At 35.9% G+C, this 19,435-nt stretch overlaps 1 protein-coding gene across 3 annotated transcripts in view; it reads left to right on the top strand.

The window, feature by feature from the left end:
• Window positions 1-18,552, top strand: part of LOC103058753 (histone-arginine methyltransferase CARM1-like) — a 68,670-nt gene extending 50,118 nt beyond the window's left edge. The window contains exons 8-13 of one of the 3 annotated variants that reach the window (XM_007423376.4): window positions 7,450-7,531; window positions 10,197-10,282; window positions 10,965-11,054; window positions 13,157-13,294; window positions 15,989-16,078; window positions 16,181-18,552. In XM_007423376.4, the coding sequence (XP_007423438.1) occupies window positions 7,450-7,531; window positions 10,197-10,282; window positions 10,965-11,054; window positions 13,157-13,294; window positions 15,989-16,078; window positions 16,181-16,208 (514 nt within the window). In that variant the 3' untranslated portion in view covers window positions 16,209-18,552. The remainder of the gene's footprint in view (window positions 1-7,449; window positions 7,532-10,196; window positions 10,283-10,964; window positions 11,055-13,156; window positions 13,295-15,988; window positions 16,079-16,180) is intronic. The other 2 variants (XM_007423377.4, XM_025163513.2) reach the window with 2 other exon arrangements.
• Window positions 18,553-19,435: the final 883 nt, after the last annotated feature.

Below are 19,435 nucleotides of genomic sequence, written 5' to 3'. Positions count from 1 at the left end.
GACTGAAAAGTATGTAATTGGTTAGGGCAAGAAAGATCTTTATATTATGTTTAAAATGGCTAGCAGGAATTAAATCCCAGTTTCAAGAAGAAAAGTATCTGGCTTTTCCAGTGAAAAGGGATTATTATGTAGTCTAAGTTGTCTCCAATTTGAGAAAATGAATACAGTGATGTGTCAAGGCCGATTCCGAGGCATCTCAGCACAAGATGGACTCTGTATGTGGGGCAGGGGCAGTAGAAGTTCTGGCACATTCAATATTGGAATGCCAGTTGTATGCTAAACATAGGGGTGGTTGTTTATTTTCAGTCCTTGATGATAGGAGGAATTGGAATGCTGAAAGTAATTTTTAATTTCCTCCTACAAGGTACTAACCCATTTGTGACACAGCAGGTTGCTTTCTTTGCAATTAAGGCAGAGAAATTTGACAAATTATGTAGTGCCTATACTTTCTAGGAGTTTGACTAGGAGTGTTAAAGTTTTTATTCTGTTTTGTTAATCATTTTAAAATATTAAGTCCAATAGAAGAGAATACACTGCGTGCACAATTATTAGGCAAGTTGTATTTTTGAGGATGAATTTCATTATTGAACAACTACAGTGCTCTCGGTCAATCCAAAATGTTAATAAACCTCAAACCTGAATATTTAAGAAAGTAAAAGTGAGGTTTTGGCTTTCTTAGGAGCATATCTATGTGTGGACAATTATTAGGCAACTATTAGTGTGCAGAATTATTATGCAACTAAATGAAAAACGAAAATTCCCCCATCTCACTCATTTATTTTCATCTCTTAAAGTGAGAATAATAAACAAACCATTCAAAATTTACAAATAAACATTTCTGACATTTCAAACAAAAAATCAGTAACCAATATAGCCACCCTTCTTTGCAATAACAGTCATAAACCTTCCATTCATGGAGTCTGTCAGTTTCTTGATCTGTTGATGATCAACTTTTTATGCAGCGGCAACCACAGCCTCCCAGACACTGTTCAGAGAGGTGTACTGTTTTCCTTCATCGTAAATCTCCCGTTTGAGAAGGGCCCACAAGTTCTCAATAGGGTTTAGGTCAGGTGAGGAAGGGGGCCATGTCATTATTCTTTCATCTTTGAGGCCTTTACTGGCTAGCCACGCAGTGGAGTACTTCGATGCATGCAATAGAGCATTGTCCTGCATAAACATCATGGTCTTCTTGAAAGATGCAGACTTTTTCCTGTACCACTGCTTGAAGAAAGTGTCTTCTAAAAACTGGCAGTAGGTTTGGGAGTTGATTTTGAGTCCAACTCAAAGAAGCTGCCTAATAATTATGCACACCTTGATATAGGGTGTTGATCTCCTTAGGCCACACCCTCCCTCATTACACAAATACACATCACCTGATATGCTTATATCCAGTAAGCATTCAGGTTTGAACAGCTTGGAGGTGGGAAATATGCATAAAAATGATGATACGGTCAAAATACTCACTTGCCTAATAATTGTGCACACAGTGTATATGTAGCTCAGGGTTGAACTGTGGAGTCCTTGGTGCTGTCTGAGGTTGGTTGTTTGCTTGCAGACATTTCATTACCCAATTAGGTAACATCATCAGTGTGAGTGACTGTGGGGTTTGCTCCCCATTTATATACAGTATATATACAGTACAGCCCAAAATTATCCCGAGAGCTTCATGGATGTATGACAATTTGTACCTGCATTTCTTCAAACCGAGGGGCTCCCACTAGTGTCATAGGGACATAGGCAGCTGACATATATGTACTCAGTACTGTTGACATTGAGTGGCTCTGCCCTAGGTGCCAAGGATGAAATCTGAGATCCCTCACAACATTTGCTGCTGCTTCTTAGACAGTTTTCAAAGCTAGTTTTACAAAAATAAAAAAGTAGAATATTGTACTTATGGTCAAGATGACCCTCTGTATTTCATGAAAATGGTTCTGGAATGTAAGAACTCCCAGGTAGTATATGCAATTACCATATGGGCCAGCTGAACATGGTATGCTTAGGACCATATACAGTACTTGAAGAATAGCAGCCAACTGAGTCCACGTAGATGATTGTTATGAAATACTATCATGGATTTCAGCTGAGGGGAGGGAGTGTGGCATTTGCACATTCACCCACAATGCTTCTTGCCAATTAGAGGGTAAAGATAGGCTATATCAATGCATTTGTGTGGACATACTTTGGAATGCAGACATTTCTTTTGTGTCTCTTGCTTTCTTCCACTGAAAGGAAACAGAATATAACCTTTTACCCATTCCCTTCTCCACTACCACTACTGTGAATTATCACAAGTTTTCATTTGTTGTGTATTATTGTTGCATGACTAGTCTAGCATCATGGATGCTGCCTAAGTTTTAAAGTAATATAGTCCTTTTATAATACAACAAAATGATCACAAGATTCTTTCTCTGTTCTTTTTTCTTACTGTTGCAATGGAAATGAATGGCTGTATAGAAAGCCATCCATATACACTTACACAAAATATTTATAGAAGTACTGAAACACCTGCAAGATAATTTATTCCAAACTGGGAATCTCAACAAGACTCTCTAAATTCCCCTTAATTATTCAGTGTTCTTTTTATTAATACACAGACAGATGTCTGCAGTGCATTTTAAGATGGATTTTGTTAGGCACTTGTTTACTTTAGGAGTCACTTAGCAGCTCATTAAAAAGATGTAATTAAGGACCCCATGATAATTTATGATGTGTAGAGAAAATTATTTATAGCATCTTCTCTTTGCACTTACCTTTAAGTTTTCTCTCTCTTACTGCATGCACAAATATACTTATAATAATTATGCACTTTCATTTGCAAACATAAATTTATATTTGTCACAGATGTACACAGATAGTGTATGCAGTCTAATTTACTTAGGTATGTACACACAGACACGCATGCTTGCCCATTTATTACATTGCTCTCACAAGATGTAGCCTCCTGATGTGGGCTCTTTTACAAATATAATTAAATAATTAAGTATAAATATAAAAAACTAAACTAAAAGTTGCAAAATAATAAAATAGATAACAGTCCCATGGTTAAACTCTTTGCAGGAAAATAAAAATGTAATTATATGGAATTGAAAGAATAATGAGCTTGCCAAGCTGAACTCCCTTTAGAGAGTATTTCACAGCTTGAGATACATAGGCTTGGTGACAAAATGGGAAAAAACTAAGAACAGGGTTATAGAATGGAGATATGTACTTGGGGAAAGTATATAGACACTTTACTCTTACCATCTTGGTGGTCTTTCAGATGGTTGTACAGTCCAGAACTAGAGCAGACATGGCCACAACCCCCTCCTACCCAGTTGTATGATATCACCATCAGGGGATAGCAATTACAATATATTTATATGCCACAGCCTTTTTAACCTTGGAGGGAGAAATGCCATTTCAGCAAACGCAGCTTCAGAAATTTCAGTGTATTACTGTATTGCCTTGTCTTTCAAGGGGCAGTTGTTCTCACTATGCTCAGTTATTAGTCAGAAAAGTGAAGAACTAATTAGCTGACAGTTCTCTGATTTCTGTACTTGCAAATATAGGGGTGTGACCATACTCATAGTGTCATCATGCCTAAATAGATCTGCAAACAGCCTGGATCAATCTTGGGTGCATTTTAAACTGATTGGGAATTATTGGTAGGCTGAAAGGCTGATCATCTGAAAGATCTTTTGGAATTTCTGAGGATGTGTGGGGAGCTGGTATACCGTCCTGTATTTTTTGCAATAGTAGTAGTTCTTTAGTCTCGGCCCCACCCAGGTTGTATTGTGCACACAATGATATTTTACAAAGACTTTGGCTAGTCTAGAGAGCTAAACAGGGTTGTCTTTGGTTAATACTTGGATGTGAGACTATGTGGGAAATCCAGGGTTATAGGTTGGACTGAGAATTTCAGAAAACATTCTGGAAGAAGGTAATGTCAAACTACTTCCATACTTTTGCCAAGAAAATGGCATTGAAACATCCATGAAATCACAAGTTCAATTTGAAGATTTTAACGGATACCTCTAGGCTTTTGGCTGAAATATATAAATATAAATGTTTAGTTTTAAGATTATCATCTGATCCTTTAAAATTGGTTCAGAATATTCTTTTGGAGTGTTTTAATCACTAGAATTATATCTCCTTACTGCATTGGTGTAAGAACACAATTTGTAAACAGCATATTATAGGATTTAAAATATTTATTAGTTCTCACATGTCCTGTTCAGAAAAATCAGACATCAACCACTGTATTTTTTTTTTTAATTTGGTGACACTTTTTCATCACAAGTCATTTAGAATATCAGATCTAATATGGCCATTCTGAAGTATTTTGAAGAACAGATATGGTATGTTGTGGCCAAAACCTGACTCCTAAAACAACCAAATACCTTTGAAGATACAAGATAAATTTATTAGCATGCATGCAGATACAGTGTATCCTGGGCTCCGAGCAAAGCAGGGGCAGCTTGCTGAGCAGCCCTGAGCAAAAGTAGAACCACAGTTTATATACTTTTGGTCTACTACATTACAAAGACAAGACAGTGAATAAGACAGACACAGTGTAAATTACAGCATGGAATGTTCTTGATAAACCTATCTGTGTGATCTTATTATTTATCCTTTCCTATTAGGTTGGCATGCTAGCCATATTATCTGAGGTATGGTCAGTGAATGTAAACAATTTGGTTTACTGGGCTATTACTTCCTGTCTGATTCTTCTCCCTGTCGCCATTCAGGGTCAATTCAGCTTTCTGTAAATGTTTTCTTGCAAGGGCACTTTAAGCAGTTCACATGTATTTGGGGAGGGGGGGCACCTCAGGTTTGGTAGTGAATGCAATTCACATGTATTGGGGGGGTACCTTTTACCACCACAAGTAGAACAAAACACTTGCAGTAATTTAAGCATGGTCTGAAAATGCATGCAAACAAGGCTGTGATGTATAAACTAGGTGAAACTCAGTGATTGCACCGAAGCTTATATAAAGTATATTTCTATGAAGTTTAAGAGAAACTAGTATTTTGATGAAATAAGTGAATACTTCTGCTAAATTTTTTTACAGTAGTTTGCTTGTGCTACTTGAAATCTCCACATCTCAGTTTAATTCATTGTTTTATTTACCAGTTCAGATTTATAGTAACCAGTTTGGATTATTTAACCAGAAATTATACCTTTAGAAGTTATACCTTCTAAAACATACACCTAAGTATTTACAATTCTCTTGTAACAGTAAATAAGTTGTGACCTTTCCTTTTTTTTTTTTAAGGCAGGAAACATAAACTAGTTCTACAGGCTGTTTTGTTTTCTTGCCTAGATGTAATTTTTGTGTTGGAAAAAGCCTGCACATCTTATGTATTGTGCTTACTATGTTATCTGACTTTAGTTTTATTTACTTCATGTATTATTAAAGTATCTTTGAAAGCAATAAGGTTATTCTGACTCTGGAATAATAAGTTGATCTTTATTTTTTTATCTTAAATTTGGATCCTTATAGAAGAACTAATTCCTCTTTAATTATTTTCCATTTAACTGTGCAAGGCTAAGTGTGTGGTTCAAAATTATTTGTATAGCAGTAGTTCTCATTGTGTTGCGAAGTATGTTTTTGGCAGACATTCCTTGGGGTTGCATTTGCTTCTGTGAATGTATACCTTCTTTCTCTCACAGTCACCAGTCATTTTCCAGTTTAATTGGTTCTCTTCTTGCTGTTGTTGTTAAAATTGTTGAGCATCAGATGATGGCTTGATGAAATTGTGAAACTTCTGAATATTGGATTTTGCTGCACCCAACCCTGGAAAGCAATTCTGCATAAGCTTTAGTAGTTGCAGAAATGCTTTATGTGGTACTAAAATTTGGCATGTGAGAATAAAGATAAAGTTACCAAACTCTGTGAAGTTGTACAGTAAGAATTTGAAAGAGAAAAAGTAGGACCTTAAATTGACAAAATAAGCATGCTAGACATGGTTGAAGAAGTTTTTAATTCACTCTTGCCTAACTTGGTATCCTCCAGATGTGTTGGTCTACTATTTTCATCATCCCTTGCAGACAAGCAGCTTGGAAAAGGCTGTTCAAATTAATATGCAATTATCATACAGTAACACCCTCCACTCACACCACCTGGATCCAGGTTCTTTTGGATTCTGGCTGAATAAAGGCACAGCTGTTGAGGTTCACATATTTCTTGCTTATTAAATGCACTAGTTGTCAAAAAGGAGATCTGTGCTAGCTTCTGTAGTTTTCTATTTTATGTTTGCTTAAGATACTCCCCAAAACCATGGCTCTGGATATCCATTTAATCTCCATTTTTGTTCAGAAAAGAGTGTCCAAATGGAAAATGTGTAGCACTGCCCCAAATAAAAACATTTGCTTGTTCTTTTCATCATGTACCTTGTATATGAATTGAATTAAGAGGCATACACATTATTTTGTTAATTAAATTAAAAATCCTGAGATAGTAGGATGTTATATTACATATCTAATTACAAATCAATATGCTGCTATTTAATTATCCAATATAGAGTTCTAGTAAGGAAAATAACCCATTTACAAAATGCTATCACCCTTCTAATGGATAGCAAAGTTCAGAGTGGCATCAGTCACAAGTCTACAATTACTTTTTTTGCCCTTAGACCAGGATTAAGAATCCTGTGACACAATTCTTTGTGTGAGCCCAAATATCCACCACCACCATCACCGCTACCACCACTAATGTTTTCTTTAATGAGACCCACGTGGAGCACAGCCTTTGTTCAAAACCCTGAGTTTTCATTATGTCCAGGTACTTGTTGCTTTTGCTTGATAAGTCCTTCCTACTAATAGTCTTTTCTTGGCCATTCCTTTTCATCTTAAAGCTTACGTATGGTTCTAATATAGGAGCATATTGATTTGGTTCAAGTCTGGAGTTTCTCTTGCCTACTTGCAGTCCTCCCTAAATTGGTGCTTAATACCTATTTCAAGGGCCAGAATATCCTTGCTAGTAGTTTTGCTGCCTCTCTACTTAGAGAGCTCTGTTTTGCCTTTAAAAATATTATTTTCCTCTGAAAAAGCACCTGTGAAATCCATAGCCAGATTTCATGCATGGTGTGGTTGTAAAAGCCAGCTTCTGGATATCAGTCCAAGGTTTAAGGAGAGTATCTAACACATCAGTATTACAACTTAATGTTGTACCTGAATTGTGACCATTAATTCTTTTAAAATTTATTTTTTACCAAATTGCTTAGGGCTCTGGAATCTTTTGCAGAGTTAATTGCTCTATTAAGCAATTACCAATAAACTATTACACTGAGTCAGAATATGTATTTTTACAATTAAAAATGCTTTGGGCAGTCTTCTTGTTTTGTGTTTTTGTGTGTGTCTTTGTTTTTCAATAATACACATGGAATTGGCATTATTATGTGAGGTCCATAAGACTTTTTTCTCTGAATTTACTTTAAAAAGCAAAACAAATACATTATTCCTTCCAGGTATCAGCAGTGTTTTTATGGGGTAAATCTGTCCAGTCTCCGTAATGCAGCAGTAGATGAGTACTTCAGACAGCCCATTGTAGTAAGTTATTTTTAATTGCTCTTTTTCTTTCTTTGTACTTTGCCTTTCTTTTGCATTATGTTCCAGAGGCAGCCATTTTTCCCATCTGGGGGCTCTTGAGATCTGTCAAAACATATCCTCTATTGTCCTTCAAGAAGAGTCAGTTTGACAACACATTTTTTTCAAGGTTCTCTCTAATTGATTGTCCTCATCTTGGCATAGGTTCCTCTCAAGCCACATTTTGCCATTTTATAGCTTATTAAAGTTAGCCTATAATATCCAGTCTGAGACTTACGTTACACATTAATATGGAACTCTACAATTCTGTCCTTCCTGTTTTTCCTTTTTTCCTTTTCTAGGTAGTCCTTGATTAACAACCACTTGTTCAACAATCGTTTGAAGTTACAATGGCGCTGAATGAGTGGTACTTACGAGTGGTCCTCAAAGTTCTGGCCATCCCAGCACCCCACAGTCATGTGATTGTGATCCAGGTGCTTGTCACCTGACTTGCACTTATGACAGTTGCAACATCGCCCGTCATGTGATCACCATTTGAAACCTTTCCTGCCAGATGCCCACAAACAAAGTCAAGGGGGAAGCTGGCAGGGAAGGTCGCAAATCTTTCTGGTAACTTGCTTGCACTCCTGCAGCCTTTTCCCCCAAGAAGCCTAGCTATGGAGCACAAGATCCTGGGGATCTCATACACCATAGCGTGCACGTGTGCCTGCAGCACTCCCACTCACAGCGCCCACCTGCATACCCTCCCCAACCTGGCAGCAGCCACTTCCGGTCCTGCTGCATGTGTGCCACACCTTGACAGCCACCTATGCAGCCAGCAGCAGCCACTCCTGGCCCACCATGCTCGCCCGTACCTCAGTGGCCACTTGTGCACTCTCATGCACCCTCCCACACCCAGCAGCAGCCACTTATCTGCTCGCTAGCCTGCTTGCAAACTGCCTGGGATTTGCAACTTCCTGCCAATTTCCCCATTGACTTTACTTGTTGGAAACTGGAAGGAACTTGCAAGGAGGTCCTTGCTTAATGACCCATGATGGCAACAGGGAGTGCCAGGATTGCCATTATTAAGCGATGCAGTCATGTGACATCGCGCTTTATGACTGTGTTGCTTAGCAGTGGAAATTCCAGTCCCAATTACTGTTGTAACCTGAGGACCACCTGTATTTCCAACCCAAAATATCCAAAATAAGAAAAGAAATGGTATCCCATGAGCAGTTGTTTAGCTCATGTCCTGTTGCTATTTTTCTAGTTAAAATCAGTGTCTCCAAACTGCTTTTCCAGTTGCAAGAGAAAAATTATTTTATCTCCCCCTTAATGAAATAATTTAGGGTGAAATAATTTAGGTTGTACTGACATGAAAAAAAGCAAAATGGTTAGGCTGCTACTTAACATCCATTTCTGGGTGTATAAATGTATCTTGAAGTAGAGCATTGACAGTTCTTTTTAAAAATGCATAGAAATGAGCATCAGAATTACCCATTTTTAAATTGATTCATTTAATTATGCTAAACTATTGAAAATATATAAGGCAGCATTAAAGGATCAACATGTAACATACGAATTTGTTTATAAAAAGGAGAAAAGGGGCCTGGAAATTATGTTATAAACAGAAGAACCCCAAAATCTTTCAGCTTCTTTGTTGAATTTTTGCACAGGCACGGATAACAGTGAGAGTAGTACATGTTATTTGATTGTTTGAAAATGGTCATCATTGACAAATATTGCTAATAGGTTTTTAAAAAGTTATAATTTAGGATAATCTGCTCAAAAGTAATGAAGAGTCTGTAATTTATGGTTGAAATGAATTCAGAGGGTTTTATTTGTGTAGGAAGAAAGGTAGCATATGTAGAATATGTTGTTTATGAAAAATTAAATTTTTGTTTTTAAGTGTAAGACAAAACAGGTTAATTTATGAACATTTATATTCTTTATTTACAATAATTTTTTCCAAAAACAGGGGAAAAAAATCAGGTGGAATTATTTAGGACTGTCTGGAGCTCTGAAGCTGCAATTTTTTCTCTACAATGTGCCATTATACAGTAATAAATAGGTTTTCCCTTCTTTGTACCTCAAATTACCTTGACTGGTCTCAAAGCTTAGCAGGCTTGATAATTACTTGAATGGGTTATTACCTGGAAGAAGGATTACTAGGAAGTATCAGGGCTGTAGGCTAGACTGGATCGTCAAAAAAAAATCTAGAAAGTGGCAGTAATAAATCACTTCCATGCTACTGCTAAGAAAACAGAATGGACTTACCAAAGAAGAAAACAGGACTTGAGTTTGATTTGAAGGAGACTTAACATTTATTTTGGCTGCTTTATTGCAAATATGGATTGGTCATATACACAAGGAAGGAATTCTTAAGCTTACTGCCAGTTTCTGTTTCTTACACATATGCATACCCACTAAGATGTTGCCTAGTCCCATTAGAGGATGTAAAAATCTCACATGCAAATACAGATATCTCATAAAACCTTGAGATTCTATCTTAAAATCTTACAAAAAGTCATGTGAGAACACTGATGTTTCACAAGCTGTGATTACACAAGATTTCAGCTGTTTGATTGATTGATTTATTTTTGTATTTAACATTGAAATTTCATATGGAAGTTGTAGGACCTACTCTAGATGATGATACATGTTTTTTCTTTTCCATTTTTATTTGCAGGACACATTTGACATTAGAATTTTGATGGCCCGGACAGTGAAATACACTGTTAGTTTTATAGAAGCAGAAGAGGAAGATTTGCATAGGTAAGAGTCTATTTTTCCATATCACACTGTTCCATTTTAAACCACTATTTTTTGGTATAGTTTTCAATTTATTAGCAAGCTAGTCACTGTACGGCATGTTGAGTGGGAAACACTCAAAATATGTAGTTTTTTATCCTAGTATAGTGTGCTCTACTAAAATAACCATAGTATTGAGAGTAGAACATAATTTAGTATAAACTGTTCCATCCCATGTGCATTGTCTGTAATGCAGTTTATAGTTTGCCATCCAATTTAGGTAAGTCTTAGATAATTGGATAAAAATGGTTGTTAGTCACTCATTGCATGCTGATGTTACATCTAAGATGTGTTCTTGAAACACAGAGTTTGGTCTGCCAAGCTTGCAGTGAGAGTATTAATGAACTTAGTAAATGTTTTATCTGTGAATATTGATGGCCTACAATTTAAATAAATTAATTTTCCTTGCCTTTGGGCTGCAGTCATTTTTTATTAAGGACTACATGACGTTGAACTCAGTAAATATGCTCAGTAAATATTTCATCCAGAAATGTTGTTATTTTAGATATACTTCCTTGGATGAAAACCCATTTAATTTGATTTCTAGTAAAATGTTTTTTTAAGGATGCCAATCATCATGAACTTTCATATTTTAATTGTGGTTTTCTAATAATGTTATTAATTTTTTTAAAATTTCCTTCTATAGAGTGGAAATCCCTTTTGTATTCCAAATGATGCAATCTGGATTAATTCACGGCTTGGCATTTTGGTTTGACGTGGCATTCGTTGGCTCACTGTACGTATTTTTTCTCCTTTTCAACATTGAGTTGGCCACATCAAAAATAAATACTGAGTCTGTTTCAGATAATGTGGTGAATCAAAAACAAATCAGGTCCTGAATGGATCTAGGATATCATCCCAGAGATCAGCACGTACAAAACAGATGTGAGGGAGGGCAAGCGCTGCCACAGTCAGTGGCAATAAAATAGACAAGGAATCTCAGTGCACCTTCAGGACTGAGCAACATTAAAGGGGCATCAGCTTTTGTAAGCAACATCTTACAGGTAGTCCTCAACTTACAACCATTTGTTTAGCGACTGTTCAAAGTTACAATGGTGCTGAAAAAAGTGACCTACAACTGGTCCTCGCACCTAAGACTATTGCTGTGTCCCCACAATCATGTGATCAAAATTTGGGCACTTGGCAACCGGCATGTATTTACAATGGTTGCAGTGTCCCAGGGTCACATGATCACCATTTGTGACCTTCCCAACTGGCTTATGACAAGCAAATTCAATGGGGAACTGCATGATTCACTTAACAACTGCATGACTTGCTTTGTGACCACATGATTCACTTAACGACTGTGATTCATTTAACAACCACAACAAAAATATCATTAAATTGGGCATGATCACGTAACTCACTTAACAACCACACCACTTAACAATGAATTTTCAAGTCCCTATTGTGGTCGTAAGTCGAGGACTATCTGTACTTCGTTAGAAGCTTATACCCCAATGAAGTTGGTTAACCTTAAATGTGCTACCAGACTCTAAAGCTACTTTCTCATCTTAGATTATGTTTCTCATTCCTAGTAGCACTAAATAACTTCAGTGTACATGTTTTTCTTCTTTTCATTACATCTGATTCATCATGCATAGTCTTTCAAGCAGGCCATCAAGTGGACAAGGACAATTAAAAGAATATGTTGAAAAGGAATAAAATGTACAAAGAAATTGCATCAGAATAAAATAAAATCATCTTAATAAAGACTTTATGCCCAAGGTACAGAAAAATGCACCGTTCTGGAAAGCATCTTAGAATTGTTTTGCTATAATATGAATCTCTTCCCAATTATCACCCACTTTATTCCAGAAGGGAGAATCAATCATATCATAGCCTTCAGCTATGACTTTATTGCATGGATAATAATATGTTGAAAAAGACATATCAAATACCAGTATCCCAAACTATGTAGAGTTTTAAAAGTAAGCATCAGCAGTTTGAATTGTGATTTGCAACAGAAGAACAGTCAGCAAATTTATTTCAAAGAACAATAAAAATACATTCTCTAGGATTTGCACCAATTAGCAGCCTAGTACTGTGTTCTAAACTAAAGTTTCCAAGAAGGCTTCCCCATATAATAGCACAACATTAATTAGCAAGACAGGATAACTGTAGCTCAGTCCAGGAGGAATTATAGCTGTACATCAACTTCAGCAAATATGAGCCAACGAGTTGTTTAGGTCTCAAGAAGCTAGTTTGCAAACCTGATCCTTCAGTGGGTATGTAGCTCTATCAAGAATGCTACCTCCTGAATCCAAAGCACTGATTCTTCTGTTTTGGATAATTTAGCTTAGGAACATCAAGTAGTGAGTTTCCTTAATCTTGAATATAGTAAACACAGAAGTATGGCTAAGGTGCAAGAGTATTTATTTCCTTTAGTGTTTGTCTTAAAGCAAACCAGAAAGCTTAATCATTATATTGTGTTTGAGGCTATGGTCCTAACAGCCATAACTTTGGTGGAGTAGCATTGACTTCTATGGTGTGTTTTCCATTCCTCTCTCTCAAAATCATTGCTTTATTTATAGTGCTTCATCTTTTTATTTATTGGATTTAGGTTTGACTATATTCTTTAGTTCCTTAGACATTATATAATGACTAGAAAGTTTTCTTCTATGAATTGAAAGAGAATTGCACTCACAAAAGAAGTCTTCTGCTGAGGGAAGAACTCCTGGGAGCTATAACTCTGTCTATTAAATAGAAGCTTCTTCTATTCCGAGAATAGTAACGTAGGAACTGTGTCACTGTCTTACTCTTGAACATTCAGGAAATTGCTTTACCGCAACCTTAGCTTCTTTGATGCTTCACATTTATCTAATTTCTCATTTTAAGGGTAACGGTTTGGCTCTCAACTGCTCCAACAGAGCCTTTGACACATTGGTATCAAGTGCGCTGCCTTTTTCAAACTCCTCTCTTTGCCAAAGAAGGGGAAACACTTTCAGGGGAAGTCTTATTTGTAGCAAATAAACGGTAAGTAGATTTCTTTCATAGTGTATGAAAGGTTAATTCTGCCCAGCTGTCCTACATAATATCTAGCAGAATAATTATTCTTAGCGGAATAATTTTGATTATTTCCTGTTACTTTTAACATTGGTGAAGTCAGTAGAGGTATATTTGGGCAATCCAACTGTGGCAACATATGCTTCCTGTGTTTAGCCAGAAAAGATGTTAGCATGATCTGCAGAAAATAGTTAGATATAAATAAGAACCAGCAAATGCATATTAATACAGAATATTAGAAGTTAGTCATTGCTGTTGCCCAGATTCTCCAACTTTGGGGGCTGATGGCCACATTTGGAATTCTGAAGACATCTGTGAGTGCTCTTGCCAAATGGCTACCTGAAGGGCTTGCCCACTCATAAAATGGCTGCCATGGAAGACATAACCACTTCCAAAAAACCAGTGCCTCTCCTTCTGCCTCCTTTTCAATTGACAGGATGCTCCTTATTGTGCCTGCTTAGCTTTGTCCTTTTGGTTGCCCACTCTCATATAAGCACTGAATTACAGCTGTCCGTGACAATTAGGTTCTAAGAAGCTTATGGATGCCCATTTGGAGTCCAGGGGCAGTGTTAGAAATACTGTACTCTGCTTTGCAACATGTCAGCTTCCCATTTTCTTTTAATTTAAAAGTGCTGTTAAAAATGTGTAAACTCTGTTGGGACATGAAATCTGATGGGTACCAAGGAAGATGTTTATATGCACATTGGAACTTGAGTGCTTCATGGGGCTTCCATATTGTCTGTATCTTTACTTTGCATAAGTTGTGATGATTGGGTTGAAATCAGAGCCCTTTATACTTTTAGAGCCCCATATTCAAAGAAACATATAAATGCCTGAAGTTCCAAAGTTGGTAGGGTTGTCAAATTCAGCTATCTGGTTGGTAAAATGGCTACCAAAAGGACCAACTGAGAATCTGAAACTGGAATTTCAGGCACAAATTCCAGGGTAGAAACCGTTATAATCCGTAATTTTGAATGAAATAAAAAGGGAAGCCTGGATTACTCACAGGCTCACCTGCTGGGGATGCTGTGTTTAAGAAGCTTGTTTTACCTATATAGTATTCTGCCTTTCCGTTTGGAATGGGCACCCAAGACCACTTAAAATAGGGCATTTAAAAATTACAATCTTCATTTCGTTACCTTTGTCTTATGCTTATACACTTGTAATAAAACACCAGCTTCCATTAGCTTTTTAAAAATAAACTGCCGAGTGCACAGACGACCAGATCTGAGATTCTAGTAAAAACTGTTGAAATACAGAATTCCTATAAATAGATATTTCAATTAGCATTTCCTAGTGCTCCAAGGACTCTGTTTAAACATTACTCATATTCAGTCAAGAGCTACCTTTCAAAGATGAAAAGTATCAGTAACTTACTGGGCTCAGTGAAGTAGTGTTCCCCATTGCATAACTATCTACTTTTCTAATCCTCCTTGTTTACAAAACTATTTCTGTAGCAATTAATAATGATTCCAGAAAAAACATTCCCCAGAGGTAATTAGAGCAAAGAACAGTGCTTATTGTGCCTTAGGTTCTAAAACAATGTGCTGTGGCCTTGGTTTTTCAGGCCTACAGTCCTCTTTAACAAATGCATAAAGAGGACTTTATATGCATATTTTGTGTGTCAAGTGGGCCAAGTTTTATTAGTGAAGTCAGAAAAAAAAGAAATGTTGCAGTTCAGGGAGAGTTAATTATAATAGTGGCCACTCACAAAATTGTTGTTTTTGATAAATGGTTTTAAACTCCATTTGCCCAGAATAACAGCACATTCAAAATCTGAGGGAAATTTTTTTTAAATTATCACATCAGATGTTCATGTTTCCAAAATGATTTGGAAAAACTACTTCAGAAATTAGGCAACCACTCTTTGCAATTACTTTTTAAGGCAACAAAATCTTTTTTCAGGCCTCTGTATGAGCCTGATAAAAAATATGGCAAGTTTAAGGAACTAACTCAGAAAAGCAGCCACATTTTTAATATGACTCTTTAAAGCATCTGTTTTTCAGGCTTATGTGGAATCCTAAAAAATCTAAACAGAACAGCTTTCAAAGCGTGTTTTGAACCTGTTTCAAATCAGTTTTGAAATCTACACAGCCCTAGTATTTTCTTTTCCAGAATGTTACTTATGTTACTATTAAAAAGATGTTATTTTTTAAACTTCTAGAGCAAAGATAGAACTAATTAATTTGTCTAGATTGCTAGGTACACAAGATAGGGACTTACTTTTAATAGTTCAATTTTATCTTAACATTATTTACAACATTACTGCTAATGTTATGCATTAATGATGGGCAAGCTCATTTTTCAAAAGGTTGCTTCTGAAGAGTTTCAAAAATATATATTTTGAAGACAAATACAGTTATATTAATAGACCCATTCCAATGTTCAGCCTCTTTGTTTTTGTAGTGGCATAAACCCATGATAGAACCTAAGTGCTTCTTTTCCAGCAATGTATCTGTTTTGGAAAGCCCCCACTCCAAAATTCAGTAATGCTATATTTTTTTATGAGAAATAGTTCTGGAGAATGTGTTAATCCTTCCCATAAAACAGTAATTTCATTCTAGGGTCAAATGATCAAAACAAGAGTATCACCCCATTTATTGTTTAATAAATATTAAATATCCAGTTGCGTATGTTAAACTGTATTTCCTATTTATGACACAGGCAGAGTTATGACATTCAGATTGTTGCCATAGTGGATGAAACAGGCTTTAAATCAGGGAATGTACTTGATTTAAAGAATCCATTCTTTAGGTAAGAAGTGCCTTCAGCTTTGATTCATAGTAATTGTTGCCTTGTTAAAATGATCTCTATTTTAATATTTATAAGTAAACATCTAATACTGTCTCTTTTCAGGAAATATGGAAGAAACATTACTTGTTAGCATTTAACCCAGAGCATAAACTTGCCATCTATAAGTGACCAGAGCGGTACCCCAACCCCTCTGCCTTTCAAATGTTCATACTTTGTTTCACCTACTCCCTGTTTGATGCAATGTTGGGTACCACTTTATCTCGTTTTCTTAAGAGTGTCTTCCTGTGTGATCATAATTGTGAATGTGATGACATGACCACATTATGATGCAAATTAGATTTTTGGCTATGTGGTGATTTCAATGAAAATAAATGAAGCCATGTTGCTTTCATTGTGACACTGCATGCTTCCAGATTGAGCTTTTATTGTGCAAATTTTATCTGCTGAAATATCTTGTATACATCATCCAACTTTTACTTTTTAAAACATTTTTATAGGTACGCTTAGATTTTATGAAACTAAGCTGCTGGAAGAACAGCCAGGATTATAAACAAACCAAGGAGCCTATGAACAGTTAAATACAAGCATATTGGCATTGCTGCTTCTGTGAAATCTGTATGTACATATTAAAAAAATATTTTCTACAAATTGTATAATATTTGTGAAAACTATTTTTTCAGATGTATATCTCAATCTTTAAACACATCTGTTTGGAACTGTACTTCACTGTACTGAATAAATGGTACTTGGTTGGCTTATCACTTTTACTTTGAAATTTCTTCTGGTGGAATCAGCAGGAACAAGTAAATGTGTATAAGTTTGGAATGTTAGTCTCATAATACTCTTTTGAATTGCTCTGTTTGTTCTACCTGATCAGAAATGTACTGCTACAGGAGATTTCATTTGGTTTCTCTTTGTAATGCTGACATTCCTTTCATTTTTATTCTTTCCCCTGGAATATTCTTAACATAACCTACCTCATGTCTCTGTACATATATAAGATATATGGGACTAATATGAACAAAAGGCTAAGGTCATACTTAAATCTGTTTTAGTATTTGCAATATAAATTTAAATATCTAGAGTTTATTCTCAGCTAGCAAATAATAATAAATAATTAACTATCTTGTAGCAAATGGCACTAGAGTATTTACTTGACAGATGTCACCGACCTATATTAATATTAATGGTTAGAAAAAAAACAATCCATGTCAGTTGCTCAACAATTCAGCCTTCATGCAGTCTTAAAATAAACTTTAGGTTGAAGAACATACAACCTTTGCATCCATATTTCTATATATTTCATATATTCTGTAAATATATACAAAATATATGTAAAATATAAAGAGGCTCTAACAGAGTGATTTTCAAAAATGTATTATCCCACCACTACCACCACCCTGCCCAGTCCCCCTCTTGTGATTTTCACTTTGTGTTTCTACTTTGTCATTTAATTGGTTACATTTTATGTCCAAAGGGATGCAGCCTGAAGTATTTAACCATGAAGTCCTATTTGATGTGGAATCATTCTTTAGGATTTTGCTAGGGATTGTTTAGAGCTTCAGAAAAAAAAAGTATGCAAAAGGCTAGAAAAAGGAATTGGCTAAGAGAAATGGAGTTATCTACCTGTGCTCTTGAGTAAGGTGCTGTTCTGTGCAACCCGCTTCCAACAACTGATACATTGTGAAAAAGCAGCTGATGTTGCTCTGCCCCTCCACATGTACATTATTTGAGTCATCAACTTGGCAACCAGATTAAGTACAAATCAAAATCTCCCACTGCTTTTCAATGAAAGATCAAAGAGTGAATGGGAGAAGATTGCTCACTGCTGCTGGAGCAAAGCATAATCAATCCTCTGTCAAATCACAGCTAGTATTTCAGCTCCCTAATCACTTACTCTTTCTGCTGTTGTGTCTTAGCTTTGGAAAACTTGAATTTTTGCCTGATACAGTCCCGTTAAGCAGCTACTGAAACAAGTGCCACATTAACCTTCCTAACCTGTTGGGTTTGATATGGCTGATAAACTGAAAGGTAGAAAGCTTCATTTATTTCAAGCCAGTTATTGCACTGATCATGCGGCAAGCATAATCCATAAATTATTAATTGTAATGTGTCCAAGGAGTTGGATATAGTGAACCAACATATTTGCTGAACATTACAAAGAAGTATTCTTTACATTTAGGACTCCCTTGCTGGATTACAATGCATTTCTTCCAGTACTGGTTGAAATCCCTATTACCTGGATTTACCTATTTTTTTCTTTGCCAGGAAATACAAAAATTAGGATATAATTAGTCCCACTACATTCTTTTAGGATAGTATGTTACACATAGACACACGCCTGTGTTCCTGGATGATAAATTGGTAAAAACATTTACTATAGAAATGTATAAATGTCTCTTAATATGTCTCTTAATATGTCTTGGTCATATTGCTTTCTCTTTAAATAAAAAGTTGATAGAGGAAAATATGAGTAGCCCTGCTGAATCTGACCATCTGTTCCTCTACTCCAGCACTGTTTTCAGTGATAACCCAGTATATGATTGGGGGCTCACTTGGGGCATGAACACAATAACCCTACTATGCTTTTTGTCCTTATTATTCATCAATTATGCAGGGTTCACTTAAATTCTGTTTATAAAGCTATAGTTTAATTATCATGGGCTAATAATCATGGATGGTCCTATGTGCAAATTTGTTTAACACCAAATTTGTTTAAAGTAGTATGATTACACTATGATGCTTAGATAAGAAAATACTATTACTCCTTTTACTATGACATTCTTTATATGGGACTTGATTTTTGTCCCTTTTCCATATCGTCTTGATTTACAATCTACTATAAACCTATCTAAATTGTAATCCTATGAAGGCACTCATCTCTAAAGCTGCTTTTTATCTGATGACAGTCTTGTAATGTTAGTTCAGTACTTAACTGCAAAACTTTGGAAATCATTCTAAACAAGGAAAAGAAAGATGCAACAGGACCCTTGTTTACACATACAGTACATGTGAACTAAAATATATGAAATCGATAAAGAACCTATACATATTCGAGATTTTTGGTGGGTAGGTATAACATTGTGTTTCAGTAATGAAGGGAAAATAAGCTCAAAGGCAAAGAGTAAGCAACACTTTTATTTTACACTACATTCTGTACAGAAGATAAAATTTTTATTAGTACATTAATTTCTTAGAACTGCTCCAGCAGACTATTCCTAATAATCACAATGCAAAAACAAACAGGTAGCTATGGCTTGCAAAAAAAAAAAAAATCTAGTAAGATAAATCCCCAGGAATGGTTAGAGAATAACACACAATAAAGACTCCTTTAAATTTCACTGAGGAAAGTAGGCT

Source organism: Python bivittatus, unplaced genomic scaffold (genome assembly GCF_059951505.1).
Source record: "Python bivittatus isolate LINGU-HERP-01145 unplaced genomic scaffold, Pbiv_v1 ctg000850_np1212, whole genome shotgun sequence".
Classification (NCBI taxonomy): Eukaryota; Metazoa; Chordata; class Lepidosauria; order Squamata; family Pythonidae; genus Python; species Python bivittatus.
This window is presented reverse-complemented; position numbering and strand designations above follow the sequence as displayed.